The sequence below is a fragment of the Diaporthe batatas genome, assembly GCF_019321695.1.
Source record: "Diaporthe batatas strain CRI 302-4 chromosome Unknown Contig00009, whole genome shotgun sequence".
Taxonomy (NCBI): Eukaryota; Fungi; Ascomycota; class Sordariomycetes; order Diaporthales; family Diaporthaceae; genus Diaporthe; species Diaporthe batatas.
This window is the reverse complement of record NW_025408556.1, coordinates 1,160,528-1,181,232: the sequence shown is the minus strand read 5'-3', so window position 1 is coordinate 1,181,232 and position 20,705 is coordinate 1,160,528. Positions and strand designations below refer to the sequence as shown.

Genomic DNA, 20,705 nt, shown 5'->3' with positions numbered 1-20,705 from the left:
AGAAGACTCCCTCAACGCCGCAGTCGGTCGATGCACCGCCATAAACAGTATGCTATATAATGTTCGAACGACCGCATTGATGTTCATTTCCTAAATGATTGGATGAACATGAGTGGACAGCTAGGTTGGAGAAGACATCGGTAGGGTCCGAGGCGGGCCGAATGGTGCACAGAATGCAACTCAAGATACGGTGCTCAACAGCTCGTGGAGCAGCGATCGACAGAATGTTACCTTAAACCTTCGTCCGCATGATGCAGGAGTTGGCAGGCGTTGCGGTTTAGGGAAGCTCGTCTAGACACGACGTCTCCTGCCCACTACCGTGGCTGGTCAAGCTCCAAGTGGGCACCATGGGGTCACGTTTGTCCTCCAATGGCCCGCGCAGCCTGCCCCTTTCGTCTTGACGATCCCTGCCTCCGCAGGTTCATATTAATGAAACTTTGTTTCCAGTACCGAGCGGACTTATGGGCCACGCCCAAAGTCACTGATAAATACAATGAGCCGGCTCATCGAATTGACAAAATTGACGTCCGCTAGTTCATCGCATCTCTCGGAACATTTTGAGATCTTGAGCAGCAACAGTGGCCCGTGATTTGCTTTCGTCTCACCGGATTCTGTGACTTGCCACAGTACCTTTTTCACACAGGCATCAACCATGCTCTCTAACCTCTTTGTCGCCTTGCTGGCTGGTGTGGCCGCGGCCTCACCTTCAACGCCACTCTACGAACGTGAGCTGAAGAAGCGGGCAACAACCCTCATCCCGGACACCTGCTTCAGCTCCACGTCGGAGTTCGAGTCTTACTTCAACTACAACTACCCATGGGGTGACACGCACAACGGGGCGGCGCTCATGTCCAAGGCTCAAGTCAGCATCATCCACAACGCCTACCTTGAGCTCAAGTCAGACTACACGGGCCCCCAGTCGGGCAACAGCAACCTCAAGTACAACAGTGGCACCGTCTATGCGAAGCAGAAGTTCACCGTGCAGAAGGGAGGCGGTCTCGACTTCAAGGCCAACTTTGTCGCGCCCGTTGCCAAGGGCACCTGGCCCGCGTTCTGGCTCAACGGGGCCAACAGCTGGCCCCCGGAGATCGACCTGGCGGAGTGGAAGGGCACGGGCAAGATCAGCTTCAACACCTTGTAGGTCCAGGACTCCTTATCTCTCCCCTCAAATGTGCTACTTGCTAATACGGGCGTGAATAGCAACACCAGCTCGCAGGTTAAGGCCACCGACGTGACATACCCGTCGCCGACGACGGCCTGGAGGACGATTCTCGCGGAGCTGCGGGCCGAGTCCGACGGGACGACGGTCAAGATCAACTTCTACATGGATGGCAAGCTTATCACAACCCAGTACGGGGCCAAGATGGTCGGCGCGCCATTCAACCTGATCATCGACTACCAGATGGAGGGCAGCAGTGGTTCTCCTGGACCCCAGGACACCACTTACTTTTTGACGCAGTACCTGAGTGTCACGAGTTATAATCCATGAGATCTATCGACGGGATAAGTGATGAGTGAATACTGGCGCCTCTTTCAATGTACATATAACTACACGAATGCTGGATGGTACATATGAAACACGAATATGAATTTTCTGGAGCTGTTTGACTCTTTGTTCGCCGACCGATACTGTAGTTCATCAGGCAGCCCTTGGGTCTTGAGCGTTTACTACTACCTAGGTATATAAAGGCACCACATACGCTTTATATGTCTGAGAATTAAGAACGAAACCACTAGGCAGCCCCTCCAACGCCGATTCACCCAACTCGATGTCTTCCCGCTCCCGTGCCAACCTTGGAAGCTGGTCACACCGGCGCCGCCTTCGGTGACTACCTAGGTACCTAGGTACCCTAGGGTAGCTCACCAACGACGCCAAGGAATAGACCTTGTTGATCTTCCCTCCGTCTCATGGGTCGCTGTTCATTCATAGTTGTATGATTCACACTGCGGAGCCTGTCATTTGCACGAATGACGACCTGTCTCTACCTCGGTAGCAACCTTTTGTCGTCAGGTAACTACCATCCCTAACTCCACTGGTGTCTCCCCACCAAGTCAACATACTACGCTGCTTTTGCGCGCCTGGTGCAGTTGGCTAGTCCTAATAAGGCGTCAAGACTTCCGAGTTGGCCTGAAAGGGTTCGTATCGAGATCTCCTCGGATGTACTGCTCTGAAACCCTGATACGATTCGCACGTTCCTCAGGCGAGTACAATGACGAAAATCTTCCTGTTTGCTGAGCCAGTCCGAATTCCAACCCAGAGGGCTGAATCAAGCGGGTATTGCGTTGCTTTGACCTGAGGAGATCCAGGATAGCATCCCAGGTGGCTATTTCGTTGTGACATCTTCTCAAAGTGATGTCAGTCTCATGGGGCTGGAGCCACCGCAGCATGGGCTCGAGGCCTTCGGCGCGCACTTCGAGTGAGTCAAGCGTGATCTGGGTGAGACTGGGTAAGCGGCACCGGAGCCAATCGAGATCGGTAGGGCCCCACAGCTCCAGGACCCGGAGTGATGGTGGGAGGCAGCGGTAAAGCAGTGTGCTCAGTTCTCGGTGAGTTCCCCCTTCCGATGCCAGTAGAGGGTTAGTTGACTCCATGTTGAGGTATTTGAACCTTCGCAGGTTCCGCATAGCTGTGCAGGCCCCGCGAACCGGTCCCAGTTCACTCTCCATTTTCCCAAGGACCTTGCGGTCACTGCTGTTTACCGAGGAAATTCGGAGCTTGAGGCTGACGATATTGATGCGCTCATCTGCAAATGCTGCTAATATATGGAGTATCAACGGAGCAAGGCCCTGGTGAAACTCTGGTTCGTTGCCATCGTCATAGGCAGATACACACCATGGGCGAGGCGAAAGTGGAGCTCTTAGAAGGAGGTCCAGATGGTTTTCCACTTCGGCCCGCTCTACTGATTGGCGGAACCGGAACTGCTGCGGTAAGTCGTTCATGTCCGTAAACTCAACCCTTATCGCCTTATTGTTGCTCATCTTCAACGCATTGGAAACGCCTTGAAGGAAATCTTGAGGATCCTTGAGAAAACGTTGCTGTGCTTGGAATCGCTTCCTGTATTCTCGGCGCGACTGCTCGATCGCTGCCTTTACCTCGTCCGGCGTCTGAGGGCAATCCCGCCACCCAGAACACAATGATGCGGGCGTCTCGCCTTCCGGACCCAAACAAATAGCAATTCTCCCAACGTCGAGCTTTTTTTTCTCATAGGTCATCTCTTCCACGCACAAGTGCCATTGGTAAGCTGGTAGTCGAATGCGTATCATGCCCACCCCTTTTCGAATCCCGGGGTGTGCCATGATCGTTTGAAAGCGTGTAAGAGATTCCAAGCTAAGATCAAGTCCGACGTACTCGATGAGGAGCTCTGAACCGATTCTACTGAGGGATCGGCTTGTGAGTCGGACGTTCTGAATATCTCGCGTGCTCTGGTCGTACTCGAACCAACTATCGTCTTGATAACCCCACTTGCGAAGATGAAAGTCGGGAATTGGCGTGTCGTGCACCATTCTTAGTATGTGAAGAATGATCTCCTCGGGGAGTTCTTCCAAATTTGGTTGGGGTTTCGCCATTTTCCTGCTTCGGAGATATCTATTGTAGTGAAGGTAAGTGGTTTCGCTTCTATTCCGTAAACACGAGTTATCAGAGCAAGGAACCCTATTGTTGTTGGAAGTGTAGCCGAGAAGAGACCGTTAATCGTGATGGAAGATTATGTGCAGACTTTTGGAGGACCGGATTGGCGAAGCACGAAAAGCTGATGGCCCCAGTGTGCGAAGTTGTGATGTTCTTAAGGTGGCGAGGATGTCAAGATTGCGTGCTGATGGTGTTCAAGAAATGGAGAAGAAGTTGGTTCAGGATTGTACATTTAGAAAAGATGGAATGGAAATAGCGCAGCTTTTATATCAACTTTTCTCCGTTACCTCTCCCTCAGTAGGGTGGCTAGGGCCACGGTGTGCGCACTTGCGAAAAACCATAATCACTTAGCCAAAGAATGCGTGAGTACACTTGTAAACTTCTGTACAAGTTCAATTACTAGACCAAAATTAGGGTGGCTTGGTGCTATCATTCTCCTACTCCTTTAGACTGAGTCCATGTTCGTGTGTGATCGAGGAAGTATGCCGGTAGCTACTAGTACCTAGGTATGAATCCAAAGTAATGGCTAAATTACCTAGGTAAGTACTTACCTAGTTTTTTAGGTAGGTAGGGTACTTAAGGAGTCACGTTAGACCTTCCTCGAGTTTCAACCCTGCTCTCGCTTTGCCGGCTTTGACACTGGCACCATGGTAGATTACTTTTGGGATACTTGGGTCGGCGATTCTAATCAGCACCGCCGTTAGGAGCGATGCCTTAGCCTTCCATGGTCATCTACCTAGTTAAGTACCTAGGTAGGTATATAGTCCAAGGCTAAGGCCGCATACCTACAGAAAAATTATGTTCTCTCTATAGTCTTATTAGTATTATGCTTTTCAAAAGTTCTAGGTCTTACATACCTAAGTATTTACATAGTTACTACCACATAAAGACACTATATATATATATATTTAAAAAAGTTATGTATGGATTAGAAACTAAACTACCTAACCTTACTCTTAAAACTCTAAATGTACCTCGCACCCACTGAGGTTCTTATATGGTGGAGTACCATTTACGGGCTGCTAAAGGCATGGCTGGTCGGGGACTGCCAGAAGGCTGCTGAAATAACTGTTGATTTTTTCCATCTGTCATAAATAGACCAGAACCACTGCGGATGTCAAGTTTCCCATGTGGTTCCGTTCTTAACCCGTATCAAGATATCCTGTAGGCGTACGGTCCAGATGTCCCTTCACGCAGTGGTAAATGCCCGAAGACACAGCGTTAAAAAAAAGGAAATGCAAAGTCAAAAGCAATGTAAAAAGACTCTGCCTGGGCAGGTGGCTTCAGCCTCGTGCCGTACTGCCGACAAGGCGGGAAGCACGGGAGGGAGGGGTATCTGAATAGGATTTTATCCCATGGGAGAGTGCCGGCATACTCTATAGATTGTCCTATGAGAAATCTGGAGGTTCTCCCATGGGAGGTAATCCCATGCGAGGTAATCCCATGGGAGGCTCGGGGAGAGATACCATAGCCGTGTACTAGTAGCAGACACCCGAGCAGAGCTCGTCCTTTCCCAATCCATAACAGTTGACTGGCTGGTCGATGCCTGAGCAGTGGTGGTATTTGAGCGTTCCCGCTCGCTGTAACTATGGAGGAGGCCCCGTGCATAGGGTGGCTTCGCACTTACATGGAATATTAGTTAGCATCGAAAGACCTGGGCAGTGCAAACCAGAGATACAAAAGCCCGTCTTGAAAGACAAGCCCCTACGAGCCGAGACTCCCATCTATCAGCATATTGTGTACCCCACACCTTATCCGTTGCAGTCAACACGTTCAGGATGTGCCTAGGCCAGCTCACAACCCGATGTGCATCACCTAGGATTCATACACTACTAGAAAGCAATCACACGAGACGTAACAGGGAGCACGAGTGTTTCTCCAAAACGTTATCCAATATTCATGGACGGGCCGGACCAAGAAGAAAGTCCCCTCCAAGTCTGCACTCACACTGGAGCAGACACACAGCCCTGCGCCCAAAGCCTGACATATATATACGGACTATTTGTACGACGGACGGACCACACACACAGACTACCCCAAAACCCACGAAAACGAAACGAAGTGAAAAGCAGGTGTTCTTTCTTTCCTTCTCTTACCTTCACCACCTTCCTCGCAGCCACACGTGTAGCCGAGAGCACACAGCACACACACGTACAGACACGCGCGCGCGTATAAACAAAACAAAACATACAAGGAGGGTAGAAAATAGGCGATGAAGCCTGCTCCATGTTTATATATCAAAAAAGAGAAGCACGACAAAGAAAAAACACCAACGCCATGCAATGCATGCAGATTAAAACGCAATACTGATCGAAAGAAAAGTCGGTTCCGTGGGTTCATCCTGAGGGTTTTTGTTTTGTCCTGCCGTCGTTGTCGACCTCGGCGGCCCAAACAGCCGTCCCGTCCCTTTCTCCTACGGTCCCCACACAGACCCTCCCAAGGCTCTCATCCCCCGGAACGCGCACCCGAAAGCTTCATGGTTCCACTGACCGGTGCAACCACGGAACAACGGCGCGGGCGCCTGGTCTGGAACCTGAGTCTGGGTCTAGTCTCTTAGCCCTCGGTCAGGACCTCAAAGATGCCCAGGCTCGGCACCTCCTTCTCCCGGCCGCCGAGGATGAGCGTCCTGCTGGGCGGGGCGGACGGCTCCTTGAGCATGGCCTCCATGGACAGCTCGGCGGCAGGTTTCCGGGGTGCCTGCCTGGTGGAGAAGCCCGCGGGGGGCGGAGGCGACGAGGGGCCGTCGAACAGGTACTGCGAGAGGCGCTCGGCGAGGGCGTCGGGGGTGGGGATGTTGGCGGGGGTGAGGAACTGCGGCCTGCTGATGCGGCGGAAGGCGCGGGGCTTGAAGAAGGCGTCGGCGCCGGCGTTACCTGTTGACGTCCGCGGCCTGGGGAGGTCGTGCACAGAGAGGTCTGTGGTGGCTGTTGCGAGGCTCGGGAGGGGCATGGTGCTGATGCGGCTGAAGTCGGCGCGCTGCGGTGCCGGTGCGGGTGCGGGTGCGTCTTGCTGTGTGGACGAGGAGAGCGGGCTGACTGGGCGGGGGGCTTCCCTGGTGGCGGGCTGCTTCGGTGTCTCGGGCGCGGCGCCGTCCAGGCCGAAGCTGAAGCCGCCGAACTCTTGGAGTGAGGGCCGGGACTCGCGCTCCGGGCTGCTGTCGTCATCATCGTCGAGGTGGCGCGGCGGGCTGTCGGGCCTCTTCCCCAGGGGTATGGAGTGGATGATGTCGTCAGGCTGTTGGCGTGCGGACTTCTCCATGGGCAGTATCGGGGTTGTGACGGTGCGCCTGGGGCTGAGGGGGCTCTCGTGGCTGCCGGGCGGGCTGAGGGGCGGGCTCGAGGGCGGGCTGGCGGTAAGGGGTGGGCTGATGGGCTCGGTCTGGTGCCTGGACAGGTTGCCATAGGGCGTGGACACGACGCGCATGCTCTGGCGCCATTGCGAGCCGCTCACGGGCCTGGGCTTCTGGCGTGGCCAGTCGACGGGCTCGTGGGGGGAGTTGAGGAAGGACGGGGTGGCTCGCAGGACCTTCTGCTGTGCGCGGGCCCTCCGCTGCTCCTCGAAGTACTCGACGCCCTTGGACACGGGCACGTTGGTGTCGGCGGTGCTGTTGAGCTCGTCCAGCAGGTTGTGCAGCTGGTCCTCGTCGAGGCCCTCGACCAGGTCGAAGATGTGCTCGACCGACGAGCGCGATCTGACGCGTGTTTGGGTCTGCGGAGGCATCGTGATGTGATGTCGGCGTGGCTCAAGCCTCTGCACGGGCTGGGCTGTCTTTTTTTTTTTTTTTTTTTTTGGCTGCAAGCTGTGTTTTTGTTGGGGGATGATACCTCGTCTTGTCGTTCTCGTTTCGACCAAAAATTCCAGAGTGGAACAAACGGAGACGATTCAGGGGTGGACGCAAGGAAAGCAGCGTAGGATCTGGTGTGCGGTTAAAAAAAAAAAGGGCGTCAAGGAGAGGTCAGAATGGAAAGAAGAGAGGGGGAAAAAAGGAGTGTGTGATTTGTTACTGCTATTGTTTATGCAGAAAATGGGAATGCCTCATGGCATCGGATGCGAACACCAGATCAGGGTTGTTGGTGTGTGGCCAAATTCAATTGAATTGACGACATGAGTCGACGACGGTTGTGGTTTGTGTGGATTGTGGATGGTGGTTTTGGTTGATGCACACGACGGGAACGGACGGGTGAGACAAGCTGGCAGACTGCAGGTTGCAGATTGCATGTGCAGGGTGCAGGAACGGACGCGGGAGGCGTGGGAAGGAGCTGGACCCCAGGCAGGCTCAACCGACCAGACGAATTCAGACAGCCAGAAGTGAGAATTCAGGGGTGGGCGTGGGCCCCCAGCTAATGCAATCAAATTCCCAAATCCATCAATGATCTCTCCCAAATCCATCTCTCGCATTCGGGCACACGACCAACCTACCTGGGTAGGGCCTTTGATGCTTCAGACGGTTCTGGCTGGCCCTCCCAGACCTTTCTTCGTCCCTTCGCAGCCCTCTATCGCCCTGCATCGCCGATGACACTGGCCTCCTCGTCTGGTCAGACATGCAGACATGCAGACAGATAGACAGACAGCCAGACAGCCTGACAGCCTGACCCGACCACCTATCTATCAGTCTGTCCGTCCTGCTTTGCTCGCACGGTTTCAGGTTAATCAAAGGCCGGGCCAGGGTCGGGCTCAGCCCAATTTCGGCCCACCGTCCATTTATCCTGTCCCGGAATGGGAGACCCCTGACGATCTGGCTGGTCTGCCAGTGACGGCTCGAGTTGAGACAAGTGATCTGCGCCCAGCTGCAGCATTCGTCAGTTTAAACTCGCAGCAGAAATGTCGACCGGCACTGACACTGCCTTTTGATGCTGATGCACTGGGCATGCGTCAAGGCTGGTTGTATGTCTGTACTGTATGTCGTTATATATATACATGAATACTCACTCTCTCGAGGCCAGACTGACTGACTGTCTGCCCGAGGCCCCACTCGAGCTGCATTACAAACGAGACCATGCCCTGTCTGGTCCCCTTCTGAATCTCGCTTGCACAAGCCACCGCTTCTGCTTCATCTCAGCGCTGCACGTCGCCGCCCTGCAAAGGATAATCATACCAGGAGCTGGCAGACTACCGAGTTCTGCTAACACAGCGGCAGGCCATCACAGCATATATGCCTTGATCACGTCGGATCGGGCCTGTCATGTTATTTCAGGACCTTCAGGGGTCGACCCGGCTGGCCCCCAAGCCAAGGCCTGCCACCGCACACCCGTGCAGTAGCCACCCGCCAGCATTCATCCCGGACCAGCTCGATCCAATGCCCCGGATCCGCCTGTCGTCTCACCTTGCATCCGTACGGAGTACCGAGTACCTGCATCTGACGTGCAGGGCCGGCCACCACCAACTGTCAAGCCACATACATACCAAACGGTGGGCAGCCATCCGGAGCAACGAATGCATGCTTCTTCTGATCGGCACCCGTCGGGCCACAACCGGCCCACATGGCTCCTGATTGCTTGTGCAGAAACCCCAGAGTCGGAGCATTGTCTCTGCTGATCAGAGATCGGGTCTCGATCCGGTTGCCTCAGAATAGCTCGGGGTCGTGCCTACTCTGACCCCATCCTTTGGTTCCGTACGTGCAGCTGCGGCCAGTGTCTGTCTGCTTTGCTTGCTCGATGCTCCAATGCCCTCGGCGCGACGGACGGCCTCTTCACCAGTCCGTGACTGCAAGCTAACTCGATGTGACGTGCTCTAGCTGACGGGGCGGTGATCTCCGTACAATATGCCGCTCCACCTAGCCACGCCTACACAGCCCTGGAGGTAAGCCCGGCTATTCCTCGCTTTCTCTGGCTTATTACCGTGGCCGAGAACCACACACCACATGCACTTTTTTCGCGACAGTGCAAGATGAGGCCCTTCATGCAAGATGTGCCATAATTGGCTTCCAAGTTCAAAAAAAAAAGAAGAAAGATTGAACAAAGATGCATCCACCCATTGATCCATCCCTCATCATACCAGTCACATTTTCGGATTCGATTGCCATTCCGCAATCGAGATCACCTAGATCCCAAGCCTAGGGCTTATTCATTAGCGATGCTACAGCCCCAGAGCTTCTTTTTAGCGCATGGCCCAGTCCCGTCGCGAGCAGCACGGCCTAGTGTTGCATCTCCTATTCCGATGATCAGACTAGACTACCAGCGAGCGAGTCCGTGCTAGGCTGCCATCAATGGATCCATTCAGATGCATGGCCAGGCGGCACTGCACGTACCCGAGTCGCTTGTGTGTTTTAGTGCGCTTCTTTGCATGCCATCTGGTTGTCCGAGGAGCACGTGCGGCTTGTTGTAGCCCGGCCCTTGATGTTGTATCTTGGAACGACTGTCCTTTGACAAGACGTGCATGAGTAATTCAAAGTTGCTCTCTGGTTAGCTTTGTCGTGGTTGTCCACCCGTCTTCGTCCTATCGTTGACTTGTCCTCTTACGGGCCGCCTCCGAGCTTCTACTTAACTTTCAAATGTTGACAATAATGTTGTATTGTATTCTATCTGTACTGTTATTGGCAGTGAATTTCTTAAACGCTGGGGTTTGAGTGTCTACCGCTGTATGAAGGCGCCACATACGTTTTATATGTATGGGGAATAGAAACGAAACCACCTAACAATAACATCTGCATGCTCGCGTCTGCCCCCCCCCCCCTAGCCTAGACGTGCGAACAACGGAGAACGATGGATGAATTCTTCAAAAAGCAGTTTCGGGGGTTTGACAGCCAGCTCCTGTCACTAGGGTTCAGGAGAAACAACGGCATCTGGACAACCTTGGAAGCTTGAGGCCGGTCTAGACGCAAGTGGTGTAAGACATGACATGTGACATGGTAAGTATGCTCATTGTATTTGGACTCTGCAACGACCGCGTGGTGGTCACTCGGAACCGCATGACAATCAAGTGGCTGGTACCTCACTGTCCCAGTTGAGGTGCAAACATGCACTTTGCACGCGGGCCTGCAACTCCGGTGGTATATATGTACAGTATCACCTATTGGGAGGCTTCCAGCGACCCAACAAGGTGCGTCTTGTGCCCCGAGGGCTGCCGCCACTGCCATGCCGCCCTCACAGCCTATATACATTGACAAAAGACGCCGGCCGGCCCGACCAGATAGCCCAGGCACCGCCCAGTGCCAACGCTCACAACCCACGCCTGCGCCATCGGCGAGAAGCAGGCCGATGTAGGGGTATCATCAAGAAGAATCACCGTCCATGTTCCCGTCCCCGTCCATACGATGTCCGTTCTACGCATCTCCAACATCGGGCACGGCAGACTCCTGGCGGGGCCTGCCTTTGTGAATATTCAAATGCCTGCTGTGATACCTTGGTCGCTCGCGCGCTTCCCCTGGCTCGGGCCTAAGCCTAAGATTGTCAAAGTCGAGGCCGCGGAGGATCTCCGCCAGCCGGCTCCCCGGGCCGCGTAACCCCCGGAGCTTCGAGGGTCTTGACGCCTGGCGGCGAACCAGGGGTTTCTCCGCCTCGGGGCCGTCAGCTGCCGCCTCGGGGGCAGGCTCGGGCGTGGTGGGGAGTTCTTCCGCCCGGGGTGTTGGGCTGCGCGGCGGCGGCTGCTCCTGAGCCTTCCTGGTCCTCCTGAACGGCCGGCGTTGCCGTGTTGGGGTTGCCTCGGTCTCGGAGCTGGGGGTCATGTTATAGCTGCCAGTGTAGGCAGCGTACCGGGTCCGCCTGATCTGGAACCCGGGGGTCTTTTGCTGAGAGGAAGAAGCGCTGGGGGTAGACACTGCGTCCACCGGCGGGGGTTCGACACCGCTGCCTGCGGCCGCTGTTCCGGGAGCGGTGTCAGGGGACATGATGCTCCTCATTCGGTAATCCCGTGCCCATGGCGGAGTTTCGGTGGAAGGAGACTTGGAGATGACCCGTGGCGGATGTTCCGTGGACGGAGAGTCGGAGGCCGGAGGAGGGCGAGGAGTTCGGAGGAGCCGCCGTCTTCGAAGCGTTCTGAAAAGGGGGCTAGGCTTCTGGGCGTCAAGCGCTTGTGTGTGTTGGTCCGGATTGATCATCATCTCCCACGACGGCTCCCACTGCGGGTAAAAGCGGCCCACTGCGCTGACGCGGATTGGACCACGCAAGATTCTTTTCTGGAGACGGCTCTGAACACTGCCACGGCCGTACTTTTCTTTGACTCGACGTCCGGCACGGCGTAGGTACATGTCGTAGTCCAACTGCGCCAGCAATTCTGGTTTACCCAAACTAGAAGACTGGGCCGGGATGGACGGCATACTTTCTTCAACGCTCCGCAAGTTCGCCCGCAACAGGTTCCTGGCGTCAATCAAACGCATCTCTGAAGTTGACGATGGTACTGGTGTGCCGCGTAGGTCAATGACTGGGCTGCCATGCATTTCGGGACGGCCATAGGACCACCAGTCATACTCGCTGGTGATCTCGTCGTCTTTCGTGCCGATGTGGATTCCCTTGTAGTACAGACCCTGCTTCCACAATTCCTCGTTGCTGATCCACAATGAGAGCACTGCTCGGTTCATGTCATCAGAACCACGCCGAGTTCTGTGCCATCGACCGCTTCGTCAAATCAGCATCGTTGTCTTCATGTGGTAAATAGGCCATGGTAAGAGCTTCTTGTATGAGAGGGGCACAAATACTCACACGCAAAAGACGATGTCAATCGACGGCATGTCGCTGAAAGGGTCCTGGCCGTAGCGCGCCTGGAGTCATGGACATCAGAATTCCGCAAAACAGGGCTGGGCTTTCGGGCCGTACCTTTTTTCCCTTACCCCATTCAGTTACGAAAGACCGGATTTTCTGAACCTCGGGCAAAAAGCGCGGATCAGTGGCAATGTCGGCCGGTGCATTTATAGGCCAGTAGATGCCGAAGGTCCTGCCATCATCGTCCTTGGTGATATCTCATGTGACATGTCAGTGTTTTTTTTTTTTTAAAAAAAAAAAGGAAACGTTCACAAGCGATACGCTCAAGCCATCAAATTCCGATGCATCGATTGGAGATGAGATCGAGAAGGGGAATCCTGGTACGCACAGTGGCCCGCTTGTAGCTCCAACTTGGTCCCAACAGGAGCTCTAGCTGGGCTAGGGTGGCTTTTTTGACGCATAATTTGCCTGAAGAATACACTATGATCAAACTCCTGAAGCATTTCTGTACCTTTTTGTAAGCATATTTCATATCTGACATAGTCTCAGGGCTCAACAGATGCAGTCAGCCATAGGGCATGCAAGACTCACTTATGGCCAAGCCTGGCGCATCACGGGTGACGCTCGAATGCAATGGTATAACACTGGTCCCGCGAAATCGCCCGCTGCCAGTGGGGACCTTGAATTTAGACTGGATGAAATCTATGCTCTCGTGGAACTTGTTGTTGAGTGCCAACTTGTCGTTGAAAAGATGTCGATGTATTGGATGAACCACGCTTTCTTCACGATCCAGGGCCGGGAACAGAAGGGGGCATTTAGTAAGGGGGTGCGGCGCATGACATATTCGGCACGAGGTTGTCACCAAACCCTTCAATTTGTTTTCCAAGCCGGACCTCGAGCGGTCCTCAACCAAGAAAGGTGTTTGTCTTTCGAGGCGGACCCTCGTCTCCGTTCTGAGTGCTTCGGCCGCTTCTTCTTTGTCTGCGGCAAGCTGGGCCTTGTGCTCGGCGTCCAGAGCAGCAATATCAGCCTCTGTCCTGGCTGCATCTGCTAACTGGATGGCCAAAGCCTGATGGGATGATGCGAAAGCAGCTGACGCTGCCTCAGTAGACTTCTCGGCCCAGCGTGCAAGATCCTCGGCCTTCTTAGCTGCCTCCACAGCGGCCTGCACCGCTTGCAAGTGCTCAACATCAGCAGCCTCGACTGGACCCCAGGTCTCGAAGAACCGTTCGATCATTCGACGACGGGCATTGTGGGGTTGAGATTTTTTATTTGGCCTTTTTCGAGGAGCCCTGACAGCTGAATCTTGAGAAGGGTTTGCCTGAGCAGCAATACTCTGTCTCGCGCGCAACCTTCTTCTTTGAAAGGAGGTCACTGCTCCATCAGGTGCTAAAGACAGCGCGGCCGCATCACTGTCCTTGGCGGTGGCCTGATGGGAATAAAGCCTCGGGATGGTGGGTCCTGATGATTTCTGGCATTCCACAGGACTGTGGGGAAGATGTCGAGCCGGTGCCCGACATAGTTCTCGTGGCCATACCGCCTGGGTGGTTAAGCGACGGCTCGGTCGAGCAGGTGCGGATGCCCGTGAGGCCAGGCCTATTCTGGTGATGAGGTTGTCACATGTTGCACGGCGCCAAGAACGCAAAAATGACAATGTCATTTCAGTCGCCGAGGGAACAACATGCAGGGGCTGTGGTGTCGACCAGATGAGCCGGGCGGACGAGATGGCGTGGGGGTGCGGGTGCACGACATGGAGGTCAGAGCATTGAAGGCCTCGCCCAAGTGCTGGTTGAAATTTGACGTTGGATGAAGCCCAAGTGCCTTAGGTAAGCAGGCATGGCAGGCATGGCAGGTACGGAGTACGGAGTACGATGTCCCTGTGTCCGCCTCCAGTGTCAATGATGACGATGACGATCTAGGTAAGTACCTACCTAGGTATATTTTCAACATGACGCCGCCGCAAAGGACCATTTCTGTGGTTTATCAAAGTTGAAGACGGGCGACAACGACAACACAACATTGGAGGGAGAGGAAGGGCGTAACAGCTTACCGCACCCTAACCCTGCCAGTGGGTCTCATCCATTGCCTTGACCCGACCCGGGGCACATGGGCTGATGGGGCACATGGGGCTGCCAGGCTGACTCTGCCCCCTGAGCCTAGACCCAGACTAAGACACAGTCTAACCGCATGGGGCTGTCCTTACTCACGATCCAGGCACGCCGGCTTCATGACAGCAAAAAATTCGAGGTTTTTGACACACGGCCTTGGCTACTTGGGATCTATGTCCGGCTGATTTTCCCGCCCTGGCCCAACCCGCAGCATGGCGACGCTTCAGACAGCGGCCCAACGGCTCGGGCCTCCACGGTGACCACCACACCCAAGTTCAGGTCTACATCTTCGTCTCTGAGGCCCTTATCTCTGTCACCGCCCTCGTCCACTCCTCTGCAGCCGATCGATTCCCTTGTCCCTCGCCGCCGGGACCAGCCCAAAGATGAGGGCCTCCGGCACCCTGCTGCCTCCCACCAGCAGCCTGCCCGGCCTCCGCTGCTCCTCCCCAGGCCACTTGGACCTGGCCAAGATCGACCGCGCCCTGCATGACCTGCGCGACATCTTCTGCCCCCTGCCCCGGGCCGCCGCCTTCAGGAAGCCGTCCCTCTCGTCCAGCCACGCCGAATACCTGTCCGTTCCCGACAGTCTTTCCTCCGGCGCGCCCAGCGGTGTATCCACTCCCCAGCCCGCCGATTCAGGCTACGCATCGGGCGACGAGCACGACACCGACTCGCGCGACGGCGTCACGGACCAGGACCACGTTGCCCAACTCCGCCACGACCCCTACGAGCGCCAGTTTGCCGTCCGCTGGCTGACCAGCCTGATCGCCCGCGCCGACGACCTGCTCTCCTACGCCGACGAGGACGCACAGCAGCGCATCGTCGATGATGCTTCGTATATACTGGCCTCGTTCAGCAGCGCGACCAACGCCGACGAGGACGAGGACTCGGGCGAGATCGAGAGGGACTTTTGTTTCGCGCGGGACGGGCACGAGGGCGACAAGATCGAGGTCCGGCTGATCGACGGTACGCCGGCGACGGGGACGGACCACACCGATGTGGGCCTGCAGAGCTGGGGCGCCTCGATCGTGGTCTCGGACATGATGTGCGCCTCCCCAGGGAGGTTCGGCCTGACGGTCGAGAAGCTGGGCACGGCCCCGCGCATCGTGGAGCTGGGCGCGGGCACGGGGCTTGTCGGCATCACCATGGCCAAGCTGCTGCCCCGACTCGGCATGTCGGGCGCAGCGGTAGTCGCGACAGACTACCACCCCGCCGTGCTGGAGAATTTGCGTAGTAACATCCGCGCAAACCTGACCGACAGCGACGACGTCCCCGTTGAGGCCTGCCTCCTCGACTGGTCCGACCCCTGCCTCGACCCTCCTCTTCACATCGCTGCAGATATGCTCATCGCCACGGACGTTGTCTATGCCCCCGAGCACGCGGCCTGGCTGCGCGACTGCGCCGCCAAGATGCTCTCGCGGGACGGTGTCTTCTGGCTCGTGGCATCCGTCAGGCCCAACGGCCGGTTCGAGGGCGTCACCGACACGGTCGAGGCATCGTTTGCAGACGTCAGGGATTGTCCCAAGTCAGAAGATGGCAGAATGGCGCTGCGGATATTGGCCAAGGAGAAGCTCGAGAAGAGGAAGGGCGTCGGGCGGGGCGACGAGGTTGGGTACAAGATGTTCCGGATTGGCTGGGAGCAGTTGGGATAGAGAAGAGGGCCTTCACGACGAAACGATAGACATGTGTAATCTGGAAGCGATAGAGGTAGACATTGTGGATACCCTAGACATTTAGACCGGCCTCATAGAGACAAGAATGGCATTTTGGAAGAGAGAAGATGGAAGCTTAGACTAGACTAGACTCGATAGAAATCAAAGTTGGAATGTGGTCGCGTGTGCTTGGCTGGCGGTGGTCTGATTCTCCTCACCTGCCTCTCCAAACTCAAATGATCCCTTCGGCAAACCCCTGCATGCATGTGCGTCCAGTACTGCGGAGTACCAGTCGACCAAGCAGCGCCGAGCCGAGAATCCAACCCGGGGCATAAGATAATGTTTTATTGATTGCACGTCATTGCTTGAACATGCACGTCATATTTCCTACGTGCATATTAGAGTACTTTTTCTGATGTGCAACACACGTGTGAGTGAAACCATGGGAGTTGTTGAGTTTGTTGTCAGGTTGGCGAAGTACTCGCGTACCTTGTGTGCACCTGCTAACCCTTTACGGAAATAACTACAACACCACGTTGCAAATCACGTTTTAACGTGGACAACGACACCTTCTGATTTGTGTGAGTCCAATCTTGAATGTGACAGAAAACTTGCATCCGTCATCGCTGAGTCAACAATACACACGTATAAGAATAAATCCAAACGCTGAAATCGCTCCGATAAAGACCCAACGCTTGTATAAATAACGCAACTACACCCGTCCATCTCCAGGCAATTTTGATGCCACTGAGAAGCTGTGTTCGTTCTGCGAGGACAGGTAGGCATCGGCTTAAGATGCCCTCCTCTGCCCAGCTATCGACCATACCAAAACCGCCTCGGCGGGCTGCTTGTAGGGTCAACCACGTACGCACAAGGTCATGCTAGATCAGCCGAATACCCCATCATTTGCCGGCTTGAACTCGACGTGAGGTCGAGCCTTGGCATACTCAGGTATGTCAACCGCGTTCTGGGCATCCAGGCCTTCCAGAATCGGCGCCGACATCCCAAGCTGCACGATGAGCCAAGACACGATCAGTTACTGCAATGTCCACCTAGATTCCAAGGGGATCTCAGGGATGGATCAACTTACCGCGAACATCCTCAACTTGACTGCATGCAGCATGGTTGCCACACCAGAGGTAGCCTTGAACCGCACGACAGACCACCCAAGGGGTGGCAGGTCATGCACAACAGCCAGGCCAGGGTTCTCAAGGTTCAGGGACCCAAAGCCAGCCCGGACCGCCTCGCTGACGGTGTCGTAGGGGAACGCACCATCTGCGGCCGACCCGAGGACCCAGTGCGGCTCGCCGTGCTTGTAGAGCGGGATCGACTCATTGAGGGTGTTCTTGATGATCAAGTCGACGACCGCACCCGCAGGGACACCGCCGATGATGGGCTTCTCGACCTCCTGCGCCGCGGCGGACCCGGAGCCCTGCGCAAAGTTGAACAGGACGGGCGTCATGGACGCGCGGAATAGCTGCCACGGCTTCTCGTTGAGGAAGTACTCGGGCGCGTGCGCCTCCGTCTCGGACTTTTGCACCCCGGCCGTGAGGCGGTAGGTCAGGTCCGCGGCGGCGCGGTCCTTCTTCTTCCCCCACGACCTGCTCGCCGCGGGCACTGGCACCGGGACCGCAGGATAAGGGGGTAGGAAGTTGGCCTCGACCTCCTTGCAGTGCGGGCGCACGCTCGAGTCCTTCAGCAGGCACACTTCTTCCTCGGACGGCTTTGCCGTTGGGAGTGGCATAGGCTGGCCATAGATTGGCTGGCGCTTCCCCTGGAAACATGAAACGCAAGACAAAGTTCAGCTGCTGATTCGTGTGACGCAACGTTTCGTGGGGTGCAGGAGTCTGTGTGTGGGGGGTTACTGACTGGGTAGCGAAGAACCGCATAACCTTGAAGATTTTGTAAAACACTAGTGGACGATATCCTGACTGCATATTCCGTGGCCGTGGCGTCGGTTCTGACGAGCACGGTGATTCTGCCCGCGCTGGGTATGTATGCAACCTAATTGGGGAACCATTCCGTGTCAGTCAGCTCGCCTTCGACTCGCCTGATTAAGGTTTTGAGATGTGCGGTGTGGGATGATAGGGGCTCACATGAGTAGTGTAAGGCTCCACAAAGCCTCCGTCGTTCGCCACCACGATCATCTCGTGACCGTCAATACCAACCTTGACGGAGTGCTCGAATCCCGAGTTGAGCAGGTTGAGCATCAGATACTGTTGACCGTCTGTCTCGATAACCTGCGTAAATAGAATTCAGATTAGCTCACGCATAGACGTCAAGGCTAGATGGCAGATATAGTTCACCTCATAGTCCGCTTCACTTGGCGAGCACTTCTCATCCGGCAGGCCCTGAGGCTGAATGCAGCCCTTCTCGTCCAGGTCCAAACCGTTCAGCTTCTCGAAGCCAGGCTGGCGACAGTGCACTCGCCCCTTGCCTGCCACACGACTCGGGCTATCAGCGATTCGGGCGTTCGCCTCCTATGACTCGGGAGGACCATCGGCCTTACCGTTGACGATTATAGAGTCATAGCAGTAGAACTCTGAGCCCTCTGCTCTCATGCGCAGAAACTTCCAGCCGCTATCACGATGCTGGTGATTTTTGATGACAAGGTGGCGAATATTTCGCTCAGCCTCGTGGATCTGGCGAAGCTCGAGAGGGTCTGAGGTGATGAGATGGTAGGGGCGCTTTCGTGATGGGCTCGGTGCCACATAGGCGAGGCCGTATAAACCCTAGATACACATGAGGTCAGACAAGATGTGTTCATGGTGGATAGAATTAAACTGAAAGGCTTACATCGACCGACCCGGCAGTGGTGTGCTCAGCATACCAATTTAGTCCCCATTTGCCAGTTGTGTCATGGACCGTGGAGTAGTTGCCCCTAGGTAGGGTTGGGTACTGTTTGGGACTGTGTCAGCATCGATCATCGGAAATAAGGCAAGGGACGGGCCGTACCTGATCCAGTCCAGCAGTTCCATCATTCCAGGGTCCATATCTACAGGTGATATTTAGTATCATGAAACGTGTGGCATGTTTAGAAGTAGTGCCTCTTACTTTGCGGATCGCGGGTACGTCATGCCAGACCTGGAGTGCGGCTATTGTGAGCTGGCATGGTAACAAATGAGAAGCTTGACGACGTTGGAGCCGTACCAATGGATGGATGATTGAGCATAAAGATCATTCTGGACGTGTAGTTCCACAATGTCGCCCTCTTCCGCATACAATGTTGGACATGGTGTCTGGCCGTTGCACACGAGCATAGTACGCCATCGGCCTCCGTCTGAAGGAGTATCAGTATCAGCTATGTCAATTTAGAGATTGAATTACTCGAACCTTGGTTCATCCAGCGTTGTCCAATCTGCAAGTTGTACGAGCGTACAAATTGTGCCCCTGGACCAGGTTTGTCATGTTCGATGAGTGGAGAGGTCAGTCGCGAGGGCACGCCATGGTACCAGAGCTCGAACACTGATAGAGCGGCCACAACAAAAAACAAGTGCAATTTGTTCAGTGGAGTAAAGCGTCGCGGAGCAGCTGACGCAGCAGGTGCCTGTGAATTCGACTCGGGCTTCATCACGTCTTTCGATGCCGCTTTTCTGACCCGTCAAGAAGGATGAGACAATTCAGATTGGCCGGGACGCAGAGGCTTCCAAGCATTCAAATGTTGGGGCAGAAGCCACGCCTGCTTTTGTAACGGACATCTCGGGACAGGGAGTCAGTCACAACCAGACAGACCATGAAATCCCGGATCCCGTACCCTAGGTCGGTGAGGGACCCGTCGGGTCTGGGGCGACTAGGAGTATGGATACACGGAGGTGGATCTTATCCAGTCTCGACTCGTCCGCCGACGTTTGGCGCTATACCCAGGTACATTGCCACTTTGGGCTCTTTACTGTCCAGGCTGCCAGGTTTCCTGAACTGCCGATCTGCGGCACCCAACTTCAAGACCATGCCTATCTACATGGCTGCGCATGCTACCTCAGCCAAGGTCTTAAACGCTAGGTCTTTGAGACTTCACGATTATGTGAAGGGACCGTGCGCCTTCGGATGTGTATAGATTAGGACGAAACTAGTCAACACCCGTGGACCTGGGCAACCAGCTGGGCACCTAACGGGTGGCAATATAAAAATTCAAAATCGTGACGCTGTAGCCGCGAAACCGGGGGTTCTTAGAATGCATTGCTATCAATGGGCCACTTGAAACCAGGTACATCAGGGCCTAGAGCGTCGGCGGCATTCTCTCAGCTGAGCCTTACGTGCCGGGATGAGCGGTCAAATTAAGGTTCGGCTATGTACTTAAGCACATAGACCTCGGGAGCGAGGGTGGATCCGTGGGGGGGTATTTACAAGTCATGAATCCGTCCATGACCGAAGAACCTTAATGTCTGATCACTAGCATAGAGAGCGACCATTCTGCTTACCTCGAACACCCAAACGTCTCAAGCACTCTGGCATATTGGCCATGGCTAGACTCACAGGTGTGCTAGTTTTTCTGCTTCCAGCTTTCTTCTCGACAGTATCATGTCAGGTCAAGAGGTCCTACAACTTTACCATCACAAACAAATGGTTTGCTGGGGACGGCCATGGCAGACCTGTATTTGCCATCAATGGCCAAACCCCGGGCCCAGTGATTGAAGCAGACGAAGGGGACGAGATCGAGGTCTTTGTTGACAATCAGCTCACC

General features: G+C 55.1%; 6 protein-coding genes across 6 annotated transcripts; 2 read left to right on the top strand and 4 right to left on the bottom strand.

Annotated features, from left to right (window-relative positions):
- Positions 1-652: 652 nt before the first annotated feature.
- Positions 653-1,489, top strand: KVR01_007773 (uncharacterized protein; the record flags this gene model as incomplete). Its single annotated transcript, XM_044793751.1, has 2 exons — positions 653-1,137; positions 1,201-1,489. 2 exons carry the CDS (start codon positions 653-655, stop codon positions 1,487-1,489), a joined length of 774 nt encoding a protein of 257 aa, XP_044642751.1.
- A 620-nt stretch (positions 1,490-2,109) lies between these two features.
- KVR01_008332 (uncharacterized protein) lies at positions 2,110-3,567 on the bottom strand (the record flags this gene model as incomplete). The annotated part of the gene is made up of 1 exon (XM_044791946.1): positions 2,110-3,567. One exon carries the CDS (start codon positions 3,565-3,567, stop codon positions 2,110-2,112), a length of 1,458 nt encoding a protein of 485 aa, XP_044643310.1.
- A 1,934-nt stretch (positions 3,568-5,501) lies between these two features.
- KVR01_008069 (uncharacterized protein) lies at positions 5,502-7,839 on the bottom strand. Its single transcript, XM_044781936.1, has one exon. The coding sequence runs from the start codon at positions 7,346-7,348 to the stop codon at positions 6,182-6,184; it is 1,167 nt and encodes a 388-aa protein (XP_044643047.1). The 5' UTR covers positions 7,349-7,839; the 3' UTR covers positions 5,502-6,181.
- A 2,629-nt stretch (positions 7,840-10,468) lies between these two features.
- KVR01_008239 (uncharacterized protein) lies at positions 10,469-14,240 on the bottom strand. Its single transcript, XM_044794820.1, has 5 exons — positions 12,856-14,240; positions 12,653-12,769; positions 12,379-12,521; positions 12,265-12,323; positions 10,469-12,180 (listed from the first exon to the last, which is right to left on the bottom strand). Exons 1-5 carry the CDS (start codon positions 13,922-13,924, stop codon positions 10,890-10,892), a joined length of 2,679 nt encoding a protein of 892 aa, XP_044643217.1. The 5' UTR covers positions 13,925-14,240; the 3' UTR covers positions 10,469-10,889.
- A 207-nt stretch (positions 14,241-14,447) lies between these two features.
- Positions 14,448-16,208, top strand: KVR01_007820 (uncharacterized protein). The gene has a single exon (XM_044785407.1). It carries the CDS (start codon positions 14,756-14,758, stop codon positions 16,022-16,024), a length of 1,269 nt encoding a protein of 422 aa, XP_044642798.1. The 5' UTR covers positions 14,448-14,755; the 3' UTR covers positions 16,025-16,208.
- A 702-nt stretch (positions 16,209-16,910) lies between these two features.
- On the bottom strand, positions 16,911-20,626 carry KVR01_007721 (uncharacterized protein; the record flags this gene model as incomplete). Its single annotated transcript, XM_044785494.1, has 11 exons — positions 16,911-17,033; positions 17,115-17,798; positions 17,894-18,028; positions 18,121-18,264; positions 18,331-18,461; positions 18,534-18,756; positions 18,821-18,922; positions 18,980-19,019; positions 19,079-19,119; positions 19,159-19,235; positions 20,614-20,626. The coding sequence occupies 11 exons, from the start codon at positions 20,624-20,626 to the stop codon at positions 16,911-16,913; spliced, it is 1,713 nt and encodes a 570-aa protein (XP_044642699.1).
- Between the last annotated feature and the right edge of the window lie 79 nt (positions 20,627-20,705).

Bases quoted from the DNA above. Each gene is read 5' to 3' on its own strand.
- KVR01_008069 (XM_044781936.1), bottom strand. From the start codon at position 7,348: ATGCCTCCGCAGACCCAAACACGCGTCAGATCGCGCTCGTCGGTCGAG.
- KVR01_008239 (XM_044794820.1), bottom strand. From the start codon at position 13,924: ATGACATTGTCATTTTTGCGTTCTTGGCGCCGTGCAACATGTGACAAC. The intron at 12,770-12,855 runs GTGAGTCTTGCA...AAAAAGGTACAG, and splicing joins TGCGCCAGGCTTGGCCATAA to AAATGCTTCAGGAGTTTGAT. The intron at 12,522-12,652 runs GTGCGTACCAGG...ATGTCACATGAG, and splicing joins GGAGCTACAAGCGGGCCACT to ATATCACCAAGGACGATGAT.
- KVR01_007820 (XM_044785407.1), top strand. From the start codon at position 14,756: ATGAGGGCCTCCGGCACCCTGCTGCCTCCCACCAGCAGCCTGCCCGGC.